The 19,599-nt window shown below is 44.3% G+C and overlaps 1 protein-coding gene across 2 annotated transcripts in view; it reads left to right on the forward strand.

Annotated features, from left to right (window-relative positions):
- Positions 1-19,357, forward strand: part of smyd3 (SET and MYND domain containing 3) — a 54,970-nt gene extending 35,613 nt beyond the window's left edge. For both annotated transcript variants that reach the window (XM_052062903.1, XM_052062902.1), the window contains exons 6-12: positions 9,733-9,800; positions 13,281-13,383; positions 13,495-13,605; positions 15,035-15,122; positions 15,238-15,412; positions 18,664-18,772; positions 18,995-19,357. In XM_052062903.1, coding sequence (XP_051918863.1) covers positions 9,733-9,800; positions 13,281-13,383; positions 13,495-13,605; positions 15,035-15,122; positions 15,238-15,412; positions 18,664-18,772; positions 18,995-19,093 — 753 coding nt within the window. In that variant the 3' untranslated portion in view covers positions 19,094-19,357. The remainder of the gene's footprint in view (positions 1-9,732; positions 9,801-13,280; positions 13,384-13,494; positions 13,606-15,034; positions 15,123-15,237; positions 15,413-18,663; positions 18,773-18,994) is intronic.
- The last annotated feature ends 242 nt before the right edge of the window (positions 19,358-19,599 follow it).

Genomic DNA, 19,599 nt, shown 5'->3' on the forward strand with positions numbered 1-19,599 from the left:
GGGGAAAATCCACAGCTTGCAAAATAAAAAAAGGCCAGAGGATTTTGCCCTTCTTTCTTAATGCATTACCCCCATTTGACAGGTTTCTAATGAGTTTTTGGTCTCGGTCGCTAGTTTTCATGTCTTTCTGATGCAGCAGCGTGTTCCTTTTAGTGACCATTGGCTCGTTTCAAATAAAGCAGATTATAGATACGTAGAGGTGTGCCAACCTCTGGATTGACAGGAAGCTACCATGGCAAATTGTGTCTATCAAATTAGAGCTCGGGTAATGATAGGCTGCCGCCACATTGAGCGCATCCATTTAAAACCTCAAGGACACCATCAGACCACAGCGGCAAGACAACAGTTTATGTGTCCGGTGTTGTTTCTAAATAAGGCTGAGCAAACAAGTTAGCGGGTCAGTTGTTGGAAGAAGAAGGTGCCGTATAAAGTGCAAAAAAGACGGTCAAAAGAAAAAAAAACATTCAGTGCTTGAAGACATAAAACAGTAAATCTGTCTTCAGGATGTGGGAGATAATTGTAGTTTTACAAAGCCAGGGTTAGGGCGTGTGGGCCTGCATGCGTGTGTGAAGTGTCTTTATCTAATGGCTACCTAAACGAATCTGCATTTATTTGTTTACTCACCTGACCTGACCCGAGTAGCCTAGGTTCGGTTCCCACTCAGTGACTGAGTGTGAATGAGTGTAAATGCTTGTCTGGCTTGATATGTGCCCTGGCGTGCAATACGGGTCATAGTCTGCCTATTGCTCAAAGTCGGCTGGGATTGACTGCAGCTTCTCTCGCTCCTGGTTGCAGCCGAATAGTGCGCTTTATTTTGCCTTAGTTGCTTTGAGGCATTATTCATCAACAATCCGCAGTATTCTTTGAGATCACGTCATCCATTATTATGCCCGTCTGTCATCGCCCTCTTTTGTTCTTTCAATAAGCACACAAGAACACCAAGTAACAATCGCAATTAAAAAAACCCAAAAACGACAGTGTTCCTATCTTTGAATATTCATCCTGAGAAAGCCTCTTCTGAGTTTCAACTTCCTTTCTAAATCGTCCTTATTGACAGTGGGAAAAGGGAATAGTGTTTGTACTTCATATATCAGCCGCAATTCAATCACACCGAAGATGGATCTGTTCTGTCTGTTTAGTAGTGATGCGTTTGTATTGGTGGCTCACCCCAGGCGATGGATGCATGTTGGAGATGCGAGAGACTGAACGCCGCCTTCGGATTTAATGAAAGAGCTTTTTATTCATACGGGACTGCAGTAGTCATGCAGAACCATAAGATTACCCTCAAATACAATCTTGCTCTCAAAACAATAACGTCTTTACATTCTCTTCAGTCATAGCTCATACCTCTGACCTGTATCTTTACCCAGAATGGCGAAGGTTTTGTATGCATACATGTTTTTCCAGAAAGGTAAATTTCTCTTCGAAAAGCATCCCCATATCAATAGTATTTATTTTTAAAAAAAGAGCTACATTTCACAATATGCATCACCATTTCTTTGGAGATTTTTTTCAAACAAATAATTGGTCGTTTTTTGTTTTGTTTTAAAGACTAAAAGGCCCACAACAGTCAATTTCCTGTTATAATAGTTGAGACTGAAACTGTATATTTATTCATATAAAATTTATTGTAAGATATAAAATCAGTAAAAAAATACAACTTAAAAAACCCGGAAAAAAGCGTCAAAAGGCCAGTCTGCATCGAATACGTTTTCAAAATAAGTGCTTCTACTGTGTGCGCCTTTCTTCAATCATTAGTCTAGTTGATGATCTTTGCGTTGCATTTTAAACATTCGGAATCGCCCTTTGAAGTCAAGCTCAGCCAAACTATACAGTATTTTGGTGCCACCATTTTTGTTGTCTGACAGTGCCAGGAAGGCGCATTTGTAGAATGCCGCAGCCTTGATAATGACATTCATAATGTGACCTTTAGGAGGATAGTGGGATTATGTGGGCTCATGTTAACACAATTAACAACACAGTTGTCTGAAAGGGTTTTAACACGTCGATAGCGTGTCGGGCATGAACCGACAGCAGAAACGTGACTGCAAAGGGGAAGGAGTGATGCAATGCTCGTTGGTCTATATGGCCGTGCGAGTGTGCGTTCAGCCATTGGTAATGTGCCACGTTGACAAAACTTGACAGTTTTCTTTTCCTATTTATCCTTTTGAAATGATTGTGGATCAACACTGAGAAGAGTCATTAGACAGCAAGACGGGGGCAATCTCGTGTTCTGTCTTATGTGCCCCAGGCCGAGACTCGTTGAGTAATATCTTTCTTCATGCATGCAGTTTGCGTATGTCTTTGTGCATTGGCTCACGAATCGTCGGCAATGTTTAACGTACTGTATGTTTGTGTCCTCTCCCATTCCTGCATTTAAGTAGTAAGCTTTAATGCGAAGAACATTTTCATCTCACGCTTGACACATTTGGAATTATATAGTAACTGCTAAAACAAGCGATACACTCTACTTGTCATTTAGTAACGAGTGACGGCATGGACGTGACATTTCTTGCTTTGAATGTGAGTCTCTTGCTGAAGCCGGGCCTTCTTTTGGAATCCATTTTGGCCCCCCAAAAAACTATAGAATCCAACTGCAGTGCGAAAAAACTCCTTTGTTGCTTGCTGAACCAAAGATTGGTACACACATAAGCATTATGATTCAAAGGTTGTATTATTATGATTCTTTTTTTTAAAGACAGACCCCCACACGCAAAGATAAAGAAAATCAAGCGTGGAACATTTTTGGTTGTATTGTTGTAGGGGTGCTGTGATAATTTCATCACAGCACCACACACACTTTTAGACTCGGTTCCAGCATCGATGTCTCGACATCGATGTTTCGACACGGAACCCTCACGCGATCGCACTGGCACAAGCTCAGGAAAACAAGCAGACATGTTTTCTTATACTCCTACAAAAAAAAGAAACAACATTGATTAGAACATATTTTGGTTCCTGTTCCTTGTTCATCAGTTAGAGCTTTTAGCAGTTAACAGAAACTAACGGCTCGAGTGAGATCTGAAGATTTTCAATCGTACATATCGAAGACCTTTAATAATTTAACATTGTCGAGCCGTCCCGTTTCAGATCCCATGATCAGGAAAACTGCACTCTCACGTCCTTTAGAACGCTTTTCTAATACAAAAATAGCCGATTGTCTTTATATGTGTGCTTGGCCCACGTTCAAGTAAAATACTATTAAGTCTCACTCGTTTAAATATGCAGCCAAAGTGATAAGAGTTGTTGTCCTTAATATGTTACAGTGAGAACTAAAGCTATTTCAAGAAAGAAAAGCAGAATCAAGTTATTTATAGACACAGGAAAAAAATAATACTTTGAATGTGCTTATTTTGGAACTGTGGCCCAATTACAGTGACAGGAAATCAACATAACTGACAACGGAGACAGAACAAGCCATTAAAGACAATTACAATTAAAAAAAAAAGCTTTGTTGTTGCTTATAATGGCATACAAGGAAGGATGACTTAATGATGATCTGTTTTGTTGTTGACAGAGTATGTTTGGTTTTCTTTGGAGAAAAGAGAAAGCAACGATTAAATCATAAATACTTTATCTGAGCATTATTCGAGCACTCACACACCCACACACAACTTCTGATTGTATCTAATAGTCCCCTCCGTGAGTCGTCACCTTACCGTGGTGGAGGGGTTTGTGTGTCCCAATGATCCTAGAAGCTAAGTTGTCTGGGACTTTATGCCCCTGGCAGGGTCACCCATGGCAAACAGGTTCTAGGTGAGGGGCCAGACAAAGCACGGCTCAAAGACCCCTTATGATGAACAAAATATATGGACCAAGGTTTCCCTTGCCCGGACGCGGGTCACCGGGGCCCCCCTCTGGAGCCAGGCCTGGAGGTGGGGCTCGTTGGCAAGCGCCTGGTGGCCGGGCCTACACCCATGGGGCCCGGCCGGGCACAGCCCGAAGAGGCAACGTGGGTCCCCCTTCCCATGGGCTCACCACCCATGAGAGGGGCCAAAGGGGTCGGGTGCAATGTGAGCTGGGCGGCAGCCAAAGGCGGGGACCCTGGCGGTCCGATCCTCGGCTGCAGAAGCTAGCTCTTGGGACATGGAATGTCACCTCTCTGGCAGGGAAGGAGCCCGAGCTGGTGTGTGAGGCAGAGAATTTCCGACTGGATATAGTCGGACTTGCCTCCACACACAGCCTGGGTTCTGGTACCAGTTCTCTCGAGAGGGGTTGGACTCTCTTCCACTCTGGAGTTGCTCACGGTGAGAGGCGCAGAGCAGGTGTGGGCATACTCATTGCCCCCCGGCTCAGTGCCTGTACATTGGGGTTCACACCGGTAGACGAGAGGGTTGCCTCCCTCCGCCTGCGGGTGGGGGGACGGGTCCTGACTGTTGTTTGTGCATATGCACCAAACAGCAGCTCAGCATACCCACCCTTTTTGGAGTCCTTGGAGGGTGTGCTGGAGAGTACTCCTGCTGGGGACTCCCTTGTTCTGCTGGGGGACTTCAATGCTCACGTGGGCAATGACAGTGAGACCTGGAGGGGCGTGATTGGGAGGAACGGCCCCCCCGATCTGAACCCGAGTGGTGTTTTGTTATTGGACTTCTGTGCTCGTCACGGATTGTCCATAACGAACACCTTGTTCAAACATAAGGGTGTCCATATGTGCACTTGGCACCAGGACACCTTAGGTCACAGTTCGATGATCGACTTTGTTGTTGTATCATCGGATTTGCGGCCGCATGTTCTGGACACTCGGGTGAAGAGAGGGGCGGAGCTGTCAACTGATCACCACCTGGTGGTGAGTAGGCTCCGATGGTGGGGGAAGATGCCGGTCCGTCCTGGCAGACCCAAACGTATAGTGAGGGTTTGTTGGGAGCGTCTGGCGGAATCCCCTGTCAGAAGGAGTTTCAACTCCCACCTCCGACAGAGCTTTTCCCATGTTCCGGGGGAGGCGGGGGACATTGAGCCCGAGTGGACCGTGTTCCGTGCCTCTATTGTTGAGGCGGCCAATCTGAGTTGTGGCCGTAAGGTGGTTGGTGCCTGTCGTGGCGGCAACCCCCGTACTCGCTGGTGGACACCAGCAGTAAGGGATGCCGTCAAGCTGAAGAAGGAGTCCTATCGAGCCTTTATGGCCTGTGGGACCCCAGAGGCAGCTGACGGGTATCGATTGGCCAAGCGGGCCGCGGCTTTGGTGGTCGCCGAGGCAAAAACCCGAGCGTGGGAAGAGTTCGGTGAGGCCATGGAAGCCGACTTCCGGACGGCTTCGAGGAAATTCTGGTCCACCATCCGACGTCTCAGGAGGGGGAAGCAGTGCACCACTAACACTGTGTACAGTGGGGATGGGGCGCTGCTGACTTCGACTCGGGACGTTGTGAACCGGTGGGCAGAGTACTTCGAAGACCTCCTCAACTCCACCAACACGCCTTCCTTGGAGGAAGCAGAGCCCGGGGGCTCTGAGGTGGGCTCTCCTATCTCTGTGGTTGAAGTCACCGATGTGGTTAAAAAGCTCCTCGGTGGCAAGGCCCCAGGGGTGGATGAGATCCGCCCGGAGTTCCTCAAGGCTCTGGATGTTGTGGGGCTGTCCTGGTTGACACGCCTCTGCAACATCGCGTGGACAACAGGGAGAGTGCCTCTGGATTGGCAGACCGGGGTGGTAGTCCCTCTTTTTAAAAAGGGGGACCGGAGGGTGTGTTCCAACTACAGAGGGATCACACTCCTCAGCCTCCCTGGTAAGGTCTATTCAGGGGTGCTGGAGAGGAGGGTCCGTCAGGAAGTCGAGCCTCAGATTGAGGAGGAGCAGTGTGGTTTTCGTCCCGGCCGTGGAACAGTGGACCAGCTCTACACCCTTAGCAGGGTCCTTGAGGGTATGTGGGAATTCGCCCAACCAGTCTACATGTGTTTTGTGGACTTGGAGAAGGCGTTTGACCGTGTCCCTCGGGGAGTTCTGTGGGGGGTGCTTCGTGGGTATGGGGTACCGAACCCCCTGATACGGGCTGTTCGGTCACTATACCACCGATGTCAGAGTTTGGTTCGCATTGCCGGCAGTAAGTCGGAATCGTTTCCAGTGGAGGTAGGACTCCGCCAAGGCTGCCCTTTGTCGCCGATTCTGTTCATAACCTTTATGGACAGAATTTCTAGGCGCAGCCGAAGCGTTGAGGGGGTCCGTTTTGGGGGCCTCAGTATTTCATCCCTGCTTTTTGCAGATGATGTGGTGCTGTTGGCTCCTTCAAACGGGGCTCTCCAACTCTCACTGGAGCGTTTCGCAGCCGAGTGTGAAGCGGTTGGGATGAAAATCAGCACCTCCAAATCTGAAACCATGGTCCTCAGTCGGAAAAGGGTGGAGTGCCCCCTCCGGGTCGGGGAGGAGATCTTACCCCAAGTGGAGGAGTTCAAGTATCTTGGGGTCTTGTTCACGAGTGGGGGTAGGAGGGAGCGGGAGATCGACAGGCGGATCGGTGCAGCGTCTGCTGTGATGCGGACGTTGTATCGGTCTGTCGTGGTGAAGAAGGAGCTGAGCCAAAAGGCGAAGCTCTCAATTTACCGGTCGATCTACGTCCCAACCCTCACCTATGGTCACGAGCTATGGGTCGTGACCGAAAGAACGAGATCCCGGATACAAGCGGCTGAAATGAGTTTTCTTCGCAGGGTGTCCGGGCTCTCCCTTAGAGATAAGGTTAGAAGCTCGGTCATCCGGGAGGGGCTCAGAGTCGAGCCGCTTCTCCTCCACATCGAGAGGAGCCAGATGAGGTGGCTTGGGCATCTGATTCGGATGCCTCCTGAGCGCCTCCCCGGTGAGGTGTTCCGGTCATGTCCCACCGGGAGGAGACCCAGAGGAAGACCCAGGACACGCTGGAGAGACTATGTCACCCAGCTGGCCTGGGAACGCCTCGGGATCCCCCGGGGAGAGCTGGAAGAAGTAGCTAGGGAGAGGGAAGTCTGGGCTTCCCTGCTAAAGCTGTTGCCCCCGCGACCCGGCCCCGGATAAGCGGTAGATGATGGATGGATGGATGGATGGCCTTTATAGTGTTTGTCAGATTGACAGGAAGTAGGTCTGCTTCCCAGTTCCAGTCTCATTAAAGTCCTAATCCATCCACTCGCAAGTTCTTTGATCCGACATGATAGAAGCAAGCAAGGCGGCTCCCATATGAGACGGCTCTCATATTACTTTTCATCACCCCCAAAACCACGTCCAGCTGCTTAGAAGTGCGACACGCGTATACGTCTCCAAAGCATCAACAGCATGATTTTGGTCCTCTCTGTTACCACTGAGTGAATATGTTTTCACAATTCATCTGATTGGAGAAAGCAAGCTAAACACCACCCTATGGATTGCAGTGATGGACGCTTTACTCACAAGAGCTAAAAGTACCGTATTTTCTGCACTTATAAGGTGCTTCGGATTAGAGGGTGCACCTTCAATGAATGACCTATTTTAAAACTGTTTTCATCTTATCGGGCGCACCACATCATAAGGCACATAGAATAGAAGCTGCAATAGAGGCTGCGATTGCGTTATGCATCCACTTGATGGTGCTATGCTAAAGGGAATACAATAGAATACAGCTTTATTTATATAGTGCCGTCACAACCAACAAAGCCATGAGAACTGGTCACCAACACGGACATGAAACCTAAATACAAATGGTATTACAAAACATTAAATGTAAGACAAAAATTCTGAAGACAATTGAGTCAACAAAAAGGCCCACAAACCTAGTGGGCTCACATTCACAAGGGGCTAAGTATCCTTAGAAGTATTGCTTGTCTTCTTCCTTGGTTTGGTCAGTCGTTAACGATGCTTTTGGCATTATCTTCATTTCATAATGGCTGCGCAGGGCTCGCAAAGTAATTGTCTGTTAGAGTGTGCATTGGCGATTAGTATCGGGCAGAACCCTTTTACGTTACAATTGCTTCCTGGTAATAATCACCACGAGATGGCATCAGAACACTAACGGGGAAGCAACCCAATGTGGACTATAAAGAGACTGTATATATATAAGGCGCCTCGGATTATAGGGCGCACTGTCGACTTTTGAGAAAATTGAATGCTTTAATGTGTGCCTTATAGTACGAAAAATACGGTACACAAAATATTGATGGACAAACCCTTTTTAAGATTTCATTTAGGTTTAATTTAAATCATACAACTTCCAGTGTATATTGTTATTTCCTTCTTACGTTGTCTGTCTCTTAACACCCCCAGGAAACTACAAAATTCCAAAGTAGCTCACTGAACGGCGGTTCGGCGAGCGTTTAATTTCTGAATTATGGGCCCTTAGGAGGCACTTGACTGCCATGATGTTCCACCGTAGTACGATTCAAACTCTCAGTAACTTCAAAGGTCTGCCATTACTGCTTTGAAAATTGTGGACTGTGACAGTTTTCACAACCTGCTGAGTGAGGTCAAAAATGTATCAAACGCATAAGGCAATATGACATTTAGTGTTTTCTTCCCCCTCGGTGCGTGACATTTTCGAGGCAGGATGTTTTTTTTATTCCCCCATTTTCCACTCCACAGGCTGCTCACCACACCCTTCACTCCGTTACTCATCTGTCCTTGTTCCTCGATCTCAAATCCATCATCGCTTCACCTAATATAAAGAGCGCCTTCCGGTACGTTAGGTGTGGCGGACACAACGATGGAGAGGCGATGCAATGAGCTGATGCGCAGCACTGAGATTTAAAGCGCACCCTTTGGAAGAAAAAAAAACCCTCTGGACTCGATGTTTGATGTTGAAGGGACTCTGTAACGGTGTCTTTTCTCAACAGCAACTCAAATTCTATCAAGTGCACAAATGCACAGTGAAAACCTGCGTCGATGAATGCCCACTTGGGATCCTTTTATTTAATTGTGAGAAATTTTAATGTATTGAGTTAATATGGATTGAGAAGAGCCCCCCGACCCGCCAGATGCCTCATAGACGATCATCTCTACTGATGTCAATTCTTACAAAACCCCACTGGAGGCTTGCAAGTGATTTTATTAATCCTGAGGGTTTTTTTTAATGGATCATCTGCGACAAATGGTTTCCAATATCTCAATATAAGAAAAAAAAAGTGAAGAACTAAACTGGATAGTTTTTGAAGTGTTTTAGCTATGTCAAGATCATCATAGTCAGTTTAGTTTTGATTGATTGTCAGAACTATGAAATGAAGAATACTTTTATGATTGTGATTGGACTTGATAAAACAACCTGAAATAGCTGGCCCTCCTCTGGAATAGACATGAATCATTCCACCTCTTGGGCTTGGAGCATTTCGTATCCAATGCTGCTTAACATTTCAACAATTTCTATTTTATTATTTTGATCAAGTGTCCTTATGCCAAGGGTTGTGTCATGAGGGGCATCCAGAGTTTTCAATCTTAACTCGTTAGAGTTTTTTATTATGATTCCTGAAAATCCCCATTATTTCCCAATTTTTCTGTTAATGATCTATAGAGTCTGACCGAATGATCATTTTCATCGTAAATTGTTAGACTGATGATGGTATATTGCGGGTTTTCCTCAAGTGATTTCCTTGAAATTGGATAAATACCAACCTAAGTCTTCAGAGTTCTTGATCTCCATACAACATTTTGCCAGATGTATCAGAGCTTTAATCAAGTTGCCAAGTCAAATCCAATTAAAGGTTTGGAGGTGCCAAAGTAAAAATGATCAAAAGCATTTTTTTTTTGGTCCCCTAAAGCAATTCAACTAATTTCCTCTGTTTATCTTCCCTTTTCAACCTGTTTTTGTGCTCCAGGTGACATGTAATTGTTTCACTATAAGTGACGGGGAGCTGCAAGAGATTGGAGTTGGGCTGTATCCCAGGTAACACACGCACACACAACGCACAAATGGCCTTGTGTTTATATGCATAACTAAATAGCTTCAGCTCCAATATAACTCCTAGCTTTCTTCTCGCGCTCACTTTCACATCCCGCATAAAATACATTAGCGTCAACTTCAGATGCAACTCTAAAGTTGGCAGCCAAATCACCCGCAACCAAACCAACCCCGCATTTCTTTTACCCACTCGCTGGCGGAGGAACCCGCTCGACCCAATCTCGCAGTTGTCTTGACAGTCCTTTGAAGTGCACAGAAGTGAGGATTTGATGGGGGTTTTTTTCCCTTCCTCTTTTGTTTTGTGGAGAAAAGTTGAAAACTCAGATTTGACAGATTGTGTGGAGTGTTTGGCAGAGGGGAGGACGCATGGTGAGCCGCTGAAGGTTTGTCTCCAACTGCTGTGACTCGACACGCAGATAGGCGCGGCATACTGTAATCCCAGTATCAAGACGAGGATGAATAAACCGGGAATTGGCCCTCTGTTGCGCGTTGTTAGTGCCGCTACACACAGGCGCGCGTGTGCCCGCACACACTGCAGGTATCCCAGCCAGTTTATCTGGCCAGTGTTGAGATGTCAGATGGTCACAGTAGCTTTACCACAGCTCAGCCAAACCGTGTGTGTCGCCGTGTGTATGTGTTGTCCATTAAAGATGGACCCGTTCTCGGGATGGTCCCCTGCCTATTCATATTTTGCGTTGCCTAGCAACCGTGGTTTCACCAAGGAAAAAAGATTACATGAGTGTGTCTCTGTTCATTTTTCCTTTCCTCCCCTTCCCCCAAAACTCTTCTTCAGATCTTCCAATGCTTCCAATCTTTTTCGCCACCTTAGAAAGGGGAGGTTCTGTCATGTTGACTGTTCTGTTTTTTGTTTTTTGTTTTTGTCTCAAATCAGTTTGAACAGTTGATACTAATAAGCAGCAATTGCTTTGTCCAAGCAAGCCTTGAGTGTTTGAAAGTAAGGCTATTACGGTGTCTCTACAGTAGTTCAGTCTGTAATGTGTCTTCAGCGATGTTTTATTTGAACCAAGACCTTGAAATGCATACAAAAGTCTGGATGAATATTATTTCATATTTCAACAAACCAAATTTCGAAAACTTTGAAATAACTGCATCGGTGGCGATATCAGCTTTGCAATTTGGTGGGAATGTGAATGTGAGGAGGTCTCGACTAGGGGAAACCATTTGACACTGTTGTGTCAACTTTGTGGGATCTCTGGGGCATAACTTTAGCCACTTTAGCAACCCGCACATCGAGTGTTCACTTGTTAAGAATGCTTAACTTTAACGTTTGGTTAAACGCAAAAGCTCCGATCAACAGGATTTAGCGCATTTCACATGCTGCTGTATACTACATACTACTCGACTAACTCTTCAAAAAGAATATACCTAAGGAAGCCTTTGGAATTTTTATCTATCCGTCCAACAATTTGTTTCAGACCTTGCTAATGTGAGTTGATTCATCTAATTAATATGCTAATGGTTAGCCTCTTAATCAGATAAAAGCATTGTGGGGAGTCCTTCACTCCTAGTTGATATTCAACCTGTAGCGTCGGTATTGTACGTTGTCGAACAAAGCCAGTGGCTTGCAGATGGCTTGACAAAGACACGCTCAAACGCGCACGCTCTCACACACGGACGCAAGGAATATAATAATGAGGACAGTAATCGAGGGATCACAAAGGTCTTTCTTTTTTTTAATCCTTTTTCTTTTTTTCTATTTTTATGCATGTTACCAGATCAAATGCTCTTTCAAGGAGTGTTTTTAATCTGTGTATGTAGGTGGGGTTTTTTTACCCCTACGTTTCACACTCAAAGAGAAGGGTCAGTTGGAATGCCACGCCCCAGCAATGAATTCTTCGGTTTCATTGGTTATTTGGATCATACCTGGATGTGCATCGTAGAGGTACCGTGACGACCTCTCAGTCCCAGTCACAATTGAACATTTTTCTCTTTGTAAAGGCAGAATTTTTGATCCAGGCCCCCTTCTATTAGTCTCATTAATTGGTGCCGCCATACCTAATAAAGTGACTGTTGGGTGTAAATTCAAATGACTTGAAGATCATCATTTAATTGAGGCTCGGTCTCACGGGGCAGGATTTTACCTCGATATAATTTCATTAAATATGGGGAATTTTTGCCTATAAAATATGTGCGGAATATTTGTTCCACTCATCCCTTTAATAATTGAAGCAAATAATCAACGTTCACTGACAGCGTAAAGTGTATAAACTCCTCAGGCAGTCAATCAAGTGTGGTTTTATGTTGACACTGTTTTGAAATGTGAATATGCATGTGGGAAATAAGCTTTTGTTTTGACAGAAATGGAGTACGCGTCTCTCGGCTTGGTTTTGTGGTGCTCGTCGTGAGTTCTAATAGACAGACTGAAAAATAAAGAGTGACATTCGCCATGTTAGAAGCGTAGCGCTCATCTGATCCCAAATGTGTGTTTGTGTGCATTCCATCGACTTGTTTATTGACTTCATGGCTCATTTGAGCCTTCAGTCTTGTGACATCAATCAGAATCACGGACAAAGAACTGAACACACCCAACACACAAATGCCTAAAAAAATAATAAATAACCAATTCCGTTTGTTTATAGTGGAAACAATTAAAACAAGTCCATCTTTACCTTAGTTAACATTGTCTAAATGCGCTGTTGCTTGCAGTCTTCTTCAGCGTAGTAAATGTAGTGACATCATGACGGCACGCAGGGTAAAATGGCAAATAAAACAGGAGCAGCTTGTCACAGAAGTGGAAATAAATAGCCGACGTTAAAGGTCCCTCCACTTTTATTGAGACTTTCCTTTATACTGGACATTTATACACCCAATAAATGGACTTAACGTTACACTTGACACACTCTGACTGTCACCGGTACATTCAGTTACCCACTGCCACCATCTGCTCCCTTTCATGCGATATACTGAGTGATTCCTGCTCAAAACGCACATTGGAAAACAAACAAAAATATCGATCCAATCATTCTGTTTTTATCCTGAAGGTGCATATTTGGTTCATATCTGATTTGTATCCAAATACAGTATGATCAAGCCTGGGTTTCGTTTCCATGCGCGAAAGGGAAGTCAGTGGTAGCAGAGATTGGAAAAAGACGCTTTTCGCTGGCATCGAGTTCAATCCTCGTCCCTCCATAATCATCACTTTTCAGAAGCGCCATCTTTGTTTGACTTTTAACATCGCATCGCCAAAGAGAGCAAGCACTTGAGATTGGTCAATTGGTAAAAAAAAAAAAAAAATCAATAAAAAAATAGCACTCACGCGTGTGGACTGATCAATCGTATAGTTTTAGCCCCATAGAAGGTTTTGGCCCGGCGTCAGTGTTCTGCTGGTTATTATCCACGCCCACATGATTTATAATCACTCACGTCCCCTCTCAAACCATCTCTCCTCACTCTTTGCCCCCACCCCATGGCACTTCCTCCTCGCCCGTCACCATGTCATTCCAGTTTATCGCTGCTAAACCATGACTGCAGGCCAAATTGTGTGATGGCGTTTGAAGGAACAAAGCTCCACCTGAGAGCTGTTCGGGATATCAAACCTACAGAGGAGGTACGACTACTGTATGTGCGAGAACACAAAAACAGATACGCACTCTGAGCTCTGCAATGAAAAATCCCTATGACCTTCAATCAAACGTTTGTTTTGTTTTTCTGCGCTTAGCTAACAATTAGCTACATAGAGACACTGTCATTGACGGAAGAACGCCAGAAACAGCTGGAGGACCAGTACCATTTCACATGCCGCTGCCAGAAATGCGACTCCCAATACACAGTAAGACTTGAAACCCTTTCATGCACCAATATTGATAACATGATAATCTATCCACTGCAGTAACCGTCATTTTTTTTCCAGTGTAAAAGAGTCCATTGTCTTGTCTAAGAATTCTTTGACAACAGTTCACCATGCCAGGAACTGCCCATTTATACACGCATCATTGTTTTGCTGATGTTTTTTTGACACATTTTTCCATTTGATATACTTCTGACAACCCAAAGTAAAATTCATATGTTCTAGTAGCCTTTTCTTGACATTTCTTTTCATTTTCAGTAGAAGCCCGGTGTGCCATCACTGCTTGTTATTTTGAACTGGCTCGAAAGCCTCAACGCATGATATTGCCAATGAGCGGGGTTGTGGTTGCGCTCGATAGCCTTCTTTGAATTCAGGCCAAAAAGTTCAACCATCTTGGATATGTTTGGTGTCGAAAAAAAACCCCAAAACACACTTGCTATGTTACTCTTACCCAAGTGTATCAGAGCAGAACACCCTGTCATTTGATGGTGTCTCCTGCTTGCTTCCTCTCTGTCACTCTTTACTGGCCACACTCGCTCGCCATCTGCCCCCTTCTTCTGACTGACTACATCCTGGAAAAAAGGAAAAAAAAGAAAAATCCTTCACCTGCAATTTTCTTTTTCATCTGTCTTGATGCGGTCCATGCTTTTATTACCGCATCTCGCCATCTCCTTTTACACAAGTTACATCCGTCACTCTTACCCTGACTTTGATTTTTATTTTCTTTTTTTACGATTGTACTGTCATGCAACATGCATGCACTTTGAAGTATCTTTCATTTGCCCGTGTGCACCCTCAATCTTGACTTTATTTAATCCGCCTTTGTTCTGCCCGCAACAGTCCGTAACGGCTTTTTTTGTCGTTCCGCCGCTCTCTTTAATCTTGTGATGATGACGGGAGGCTGCTGGGTTGTGACCCAGAGTTGACATCAAACCTTGTGTTTTTATGCTCTTGGTGCTTTTCTGCGTGTCTGTGTCTGCCGCGTCAAATACAGTAAGCCGTGGTGCTTGTAAAAGAGCTTTTTGCAGTTTTATGATATTGGTGCAGGCTTTTCAAGGTTGCAGACGAGTGAAAGCGACCTTTGACGTCCTTGCGGCACCACCATTGTTTGTGTTGAAAGGGAAGTATCGGGGTGGCGTTTGGGACATTGGCTGCAGATATGTGTGCTTCCTTGAGGATTAATTAAGAGTCTGTGGTCGTTCGTGGCTAGTTATATCAAGATGAGTATGTCGCCATTTACATATTCTTTTAACAAGTTCCACAGCTCACTTATTATTTAATTAGATAAAACAAAATATAGAATAATTGAATATCTCTGCTTACAGTTCATGTTTTTACGCCGTTTTTTTCCATGTTTGGCCCACTCTATGAAAACCCGTCCTGCAAAAATTTTGTCTCCTCCCTTTTCCAGGACACACTCATGCAGTCTGGTGAGCGGGCAACGTGGCAGAAGTTGATGGAAGCTTTACCGAAATTAGAAGAATTGCAGGCAGCCTCAGGTATCCTTCATCGCCGCGATATTGATTGACAGTTCCTTTTCGACAAGGCTTCTCTTCAAACCAAGCATGTCACACGCAATCAAGTGAAGACATATTTTCTCAAATAACTCTGCAGAGTGGCAAACGCTTCGAGAGAGTTGCGCCCGTCTGTTGTCAACTGAGGGTGCTGATGTGCCCGATGAAAACCTGTACAAGCTCCGACTGACCAATATGGCTCTGGATGCTGCCGTTCACCTCGGTCATTGGGAGGAAGCCACAACACTTGGGGAGAGGACTCTTCCAATTTACAGGTGTGTGTGCCCAATGTTTACAGATGTGTTATGAGATTTTACTTTTTTGGCAGCTCTGCCCCAAACGACAAAAAAATGTTTATCCACACCAATGGTTTTCCAAAAAAACAAAACAGATTAAAAAAAAAAACTTTAGTACCCCTAGCCATGAAGCCATTGAAAAGAAGTCAGAAGAAAGTGATTTCTGAATAACAACAATGGAAAATCACTGAAAAAGGGAGTCTTTATAATTGACTTGCTGCAGTTGCTGCAGGAGTCCCTCCATTTTCCGCCCTTCCCTCATTCCGTATTCCTTTCCTCCATTCTCATTTTAAGATTCGTAGGCATTGATGTGCGTGTCTGCAACAGAATATCTCCACAATGCAAATGAATTCCTGCTGCAAATGAAGCCCCGTGTCCATATTCTACATAGCATCAAATATTTTGCCCACATTTTCTATTCTTTTAAACTTGGAAGCCATTATTGTGAAAACATTGCGAGTGTAGCAATGGCAGAAGCGAATATCATGCAAATGTATTCCTTTTGGACTTTTGCAGGCGTTAATATATTGGCGTTGCTCATTTAAATTAAAGATGCATTCATTATAGCTTTGGCCAGAATACAAAATACAATTAAGCAGACTATAACTAATCTCTCCCCTCCGCATTTGCATTCAGTAAAATAATCCTTGCTTTCCTCTCACAAACAGCTTGCTGTGAATTATATTTTCCACTGGATTTCCCTGGAAAGGCGCGCCTCTTTCCACAAGTGTTAACGTCTCCTCTGTGCCCTCTTCTCGTTCTCGTAGCCCAGAGCTGTGGCCTTCTAACGAGGTGCCTAGCGGAGGAACTTATTTTCTCTTTGAGGAGGAAAATGAAGGCAGAATCGAGGGGGAGGGGGCAGGGGGGGGCACCTTAATGAAATAATTGTAATCACTGCCAGTGTTTGCCTACAAAGATGAAACATAATTGGAATTGCTTGCGCATGTGTGTTTATTTGCTTGACATGGCCGCTTGACTTGCCGCCTCGCTAATTAAATCGGTATAGTAACTTATTATTCATTCAGCACGAACACTGATTCAGTCTTTGAATTTCCTCACAGGGAAAGAGAGCAGTTCGCAATTTGCTTGGCACTACAATTAGCAGCTAGTTAGCCTTGAAGGGAAAAACATTTAGCGAAAATAACACAAAACACTGTTGCAACTTTCAATTATATGGAGCATTTCATATAGTGTAGTTACTCTGACATTATTCAATTAGACCATAAAAACAAGTCACTCGAGAGTGCGGCTTTAGTCCACAAGCAACTGATTCAGATGAAAATTCTTAGTAATCTGAAATCAATGTTTTGGATCATAGTGATGGTGTTTATGGATGATTACCGTATTTTCCGCATTAAAGGGCAATTCGAAGTATGAGGCGCTTCAATGAATGGCCAATTTTTAAACTGTTTTCATATATAGGGCGCATCGCATTATGAGGCGCATAAAATAGAAGCTACATTAGTGGTTGTGCTATGCATCCACTAGATGGAGCTATACTAAATGGAATACAATACATCTTTATTTACATAGAGCGTTCACAACCGCTGCAGCTGTAACAATGCACTTTACAGAACATTTAAAATACTACGTCCAAGAAATCACATCCATCCATAAAGTGTGTTGGATTCGTAGGCTGCACTAAATCGAATGCTTTTAGGTGTGTCTTACGGTGCGGAAAATACGGTCATTGGGACGCCATTCATTGAAAACAAATATACCATTTCCTCAAAAAGATTCCTCTCGTTTTCATTCATAGTTTCATTAGGTGTTAAAAAAATGTAGGGTGTGTTTCACACACAGCATTAACACCCCAGTTAATGTGAACCCTTTTGCTAACCAAAACAGCAGCACCCACTGAGTTATAAGCACAGCTCCTCGGATGAATTCTGTGTGGAGTCCGCGTGCAGTAAACTGGTGCAGTATAAAAGATGATTGGAAGTTTTGTGGAGGCGATATATCCGCATAGTTCCATAATCATCAACTCCTGTGTTTTTACAAATACAAGAGTGGCACCTCCATCCACATAATTCAATAACACCTACAAACTCAATATTGTGTAACAGACAACCTTCTCTCGGTGCCCATGACCTGACACAGTATTTTCAAAGGGCTTCTCTTGGCCTATAAAAAGAACTCTTCCTATATCCACTTCGCTTGCGTGCGCAGTGTTATTGTTCCTCCTGATATTCTTCAGAACGAAACAACTCCCAATTCCAGCCGCCGCACTGAATCCACGCCTCAATACCGGCCATTGATCCGACCCGAGAGAGGGTTTGTAGTCTCACTCGACTTCATCTGGAACGATGCAGCGGCATAGATAATCAAGACAGTGGCGGGTCGGGGGCACAGTGGAGGAAACGGAAAGAGGGAAGGCTTACGAGGGAAGATTGTAGGAGAGGGGAGAGCGGAGAGTGTTCCCCAATTTTATCCCCGTAGCGAGCTACGCAAATAAAAAGGAGAAGAGAGTGCTGGGACAAAGAGTCATGAAATTGAGGCGGAGCTCCCCAAAAAATATCTTCCTGCATTAATGTGTTTATTGTGATGGAATAAAAGTTCCCCCATCTTCATCATTCATTTATTGTTGCCTTTGAGCTGGTGTCAACAAAACCGATCAGGTCCGAGTTTGACACCATGAAACAAATTAATTTTCCTTTCCAAGCAAGCAACCAAAGTCTCGCCTGCTATCGTTCATGTGTCGAAAATGAATGCGAATAGCATGTGGGTCCAAATTCTTCGCCTCACAGTGTTTGGAAATAAATCCAAGAGTGATGTGTACACAAGTTGATTTGGACTATGACTGCATACAGTGGATATTTCTTTTAGTTTTGTTTTTTGTATTTGTTTGGATACGTCATTGCTGTCAGCGTGAAACCCCAAAATACAACCAATGTAATATTTGTTTTTTCTGAAAACAAGACGAATGGTCAGTCCCATGCGGTATTTTCTTTCTTTCCTCAAAATTATGAACCAATCTGGAGAGAAATAGCCTGAGAGCAAATGAAAGTTATTTCCTCTCTTCAACATTTACTGACGCGTCAACATTTATGATATTCTTGAGTCCCCTGGAGGCCCCTGAAGCCCCGCGGCATGATGTTGCCTCAAGATTGAGGGGAAATGAGGAGAAGCATTAAATGGATGGATGCCACCTGCATAGTCTACTTGAACAAAATAAAGACCTCCTCTTGTTGTAATGTACATGAAGCCAATTGTTTCTTCTTGTTCTGAAGACGGTACTACCCCGATCCCCATCCCGTCCATGGAGTCCAGCTGATGAGAGTTGCCAAGCTGCAACATTATTTGGAGCGCATTCAAGATGCTCTGAACACCTTCAAACAGGTCTGTATATGAGAACTGTAGATTTTAAACGATTTACTGTCATTCTTTCGGCACAGTTTGACATTGCATTCAAAAAAATCACCTCTGAAGGTGTGTAACGCGTTTTCTGGCCATCGCAACATTTCGCCCAAAAGATGACTATCCCGATCTTTTTGTGAGTAGTGCATTCACTGAGTTTATTTTGAATAAGACTAACAGAATGTTGACTGATCTGTCCACCAGGCTTTTGAAATCCTCAAGATCACCCATGGTATTGATCACCCCTTGGTGGCTGATTTGTTGGTCAAGATGGAAGAGTGTCGCTTTGAGATCGATCAATAATTAAACTTGATTATACAGTATAATGTAGCATTCAAGTCGGCTGTAATATGTCCACCCCCCCCCCTTTTTTTTATTAACCCTTTCAGGGACAGTGGTTACTCACGTGGACAGCTATTCACATTTTGTGTCTCTCATATTTATTACTCTTAATGTCACAGTTGTGCATCAACCACTACTATGGACCCTGATGGGCATTGCCATCCACTGCACTTATTTTTTTTTCCTCCGTGCCTAAAGACTAATAAAAACATTTAAGAACAAAAATCTGGATCTAGGGTATCATTATTTGCTCATGAAAGAGTTCACAGCAGGTGATGTCATGAGCTGTCATGTTTCTGAAAGACCTGACCACAAATATACAGCTTGCCTGTGAGGTTCTCGTCTCGTTTGTAATCTCTAGATTCCATTGTGGTGAGTCCGTCCGGCGCGTGTGTCTGTGTCTGCATGTGTGTTTATAGCAAAGGCAGCCTCTCAAAACATCCATCCTCCCTTCGCCACATATCCAT

This window comes from Hippocampus zosterae, chromosome 4, assembly GCF_025434085.1.
Source record: "Hippocampus zosterae strain Florida chromosome 4, ASM2543408v3, whole genome shotgun sequence".
Taxonomy (NCBI): Eukaryota; Metazoa; Chordata; class Actinopteri; order Syngnathiformes; family Syngnathidae; genus Hippocampus; species Hippocampus zosterae.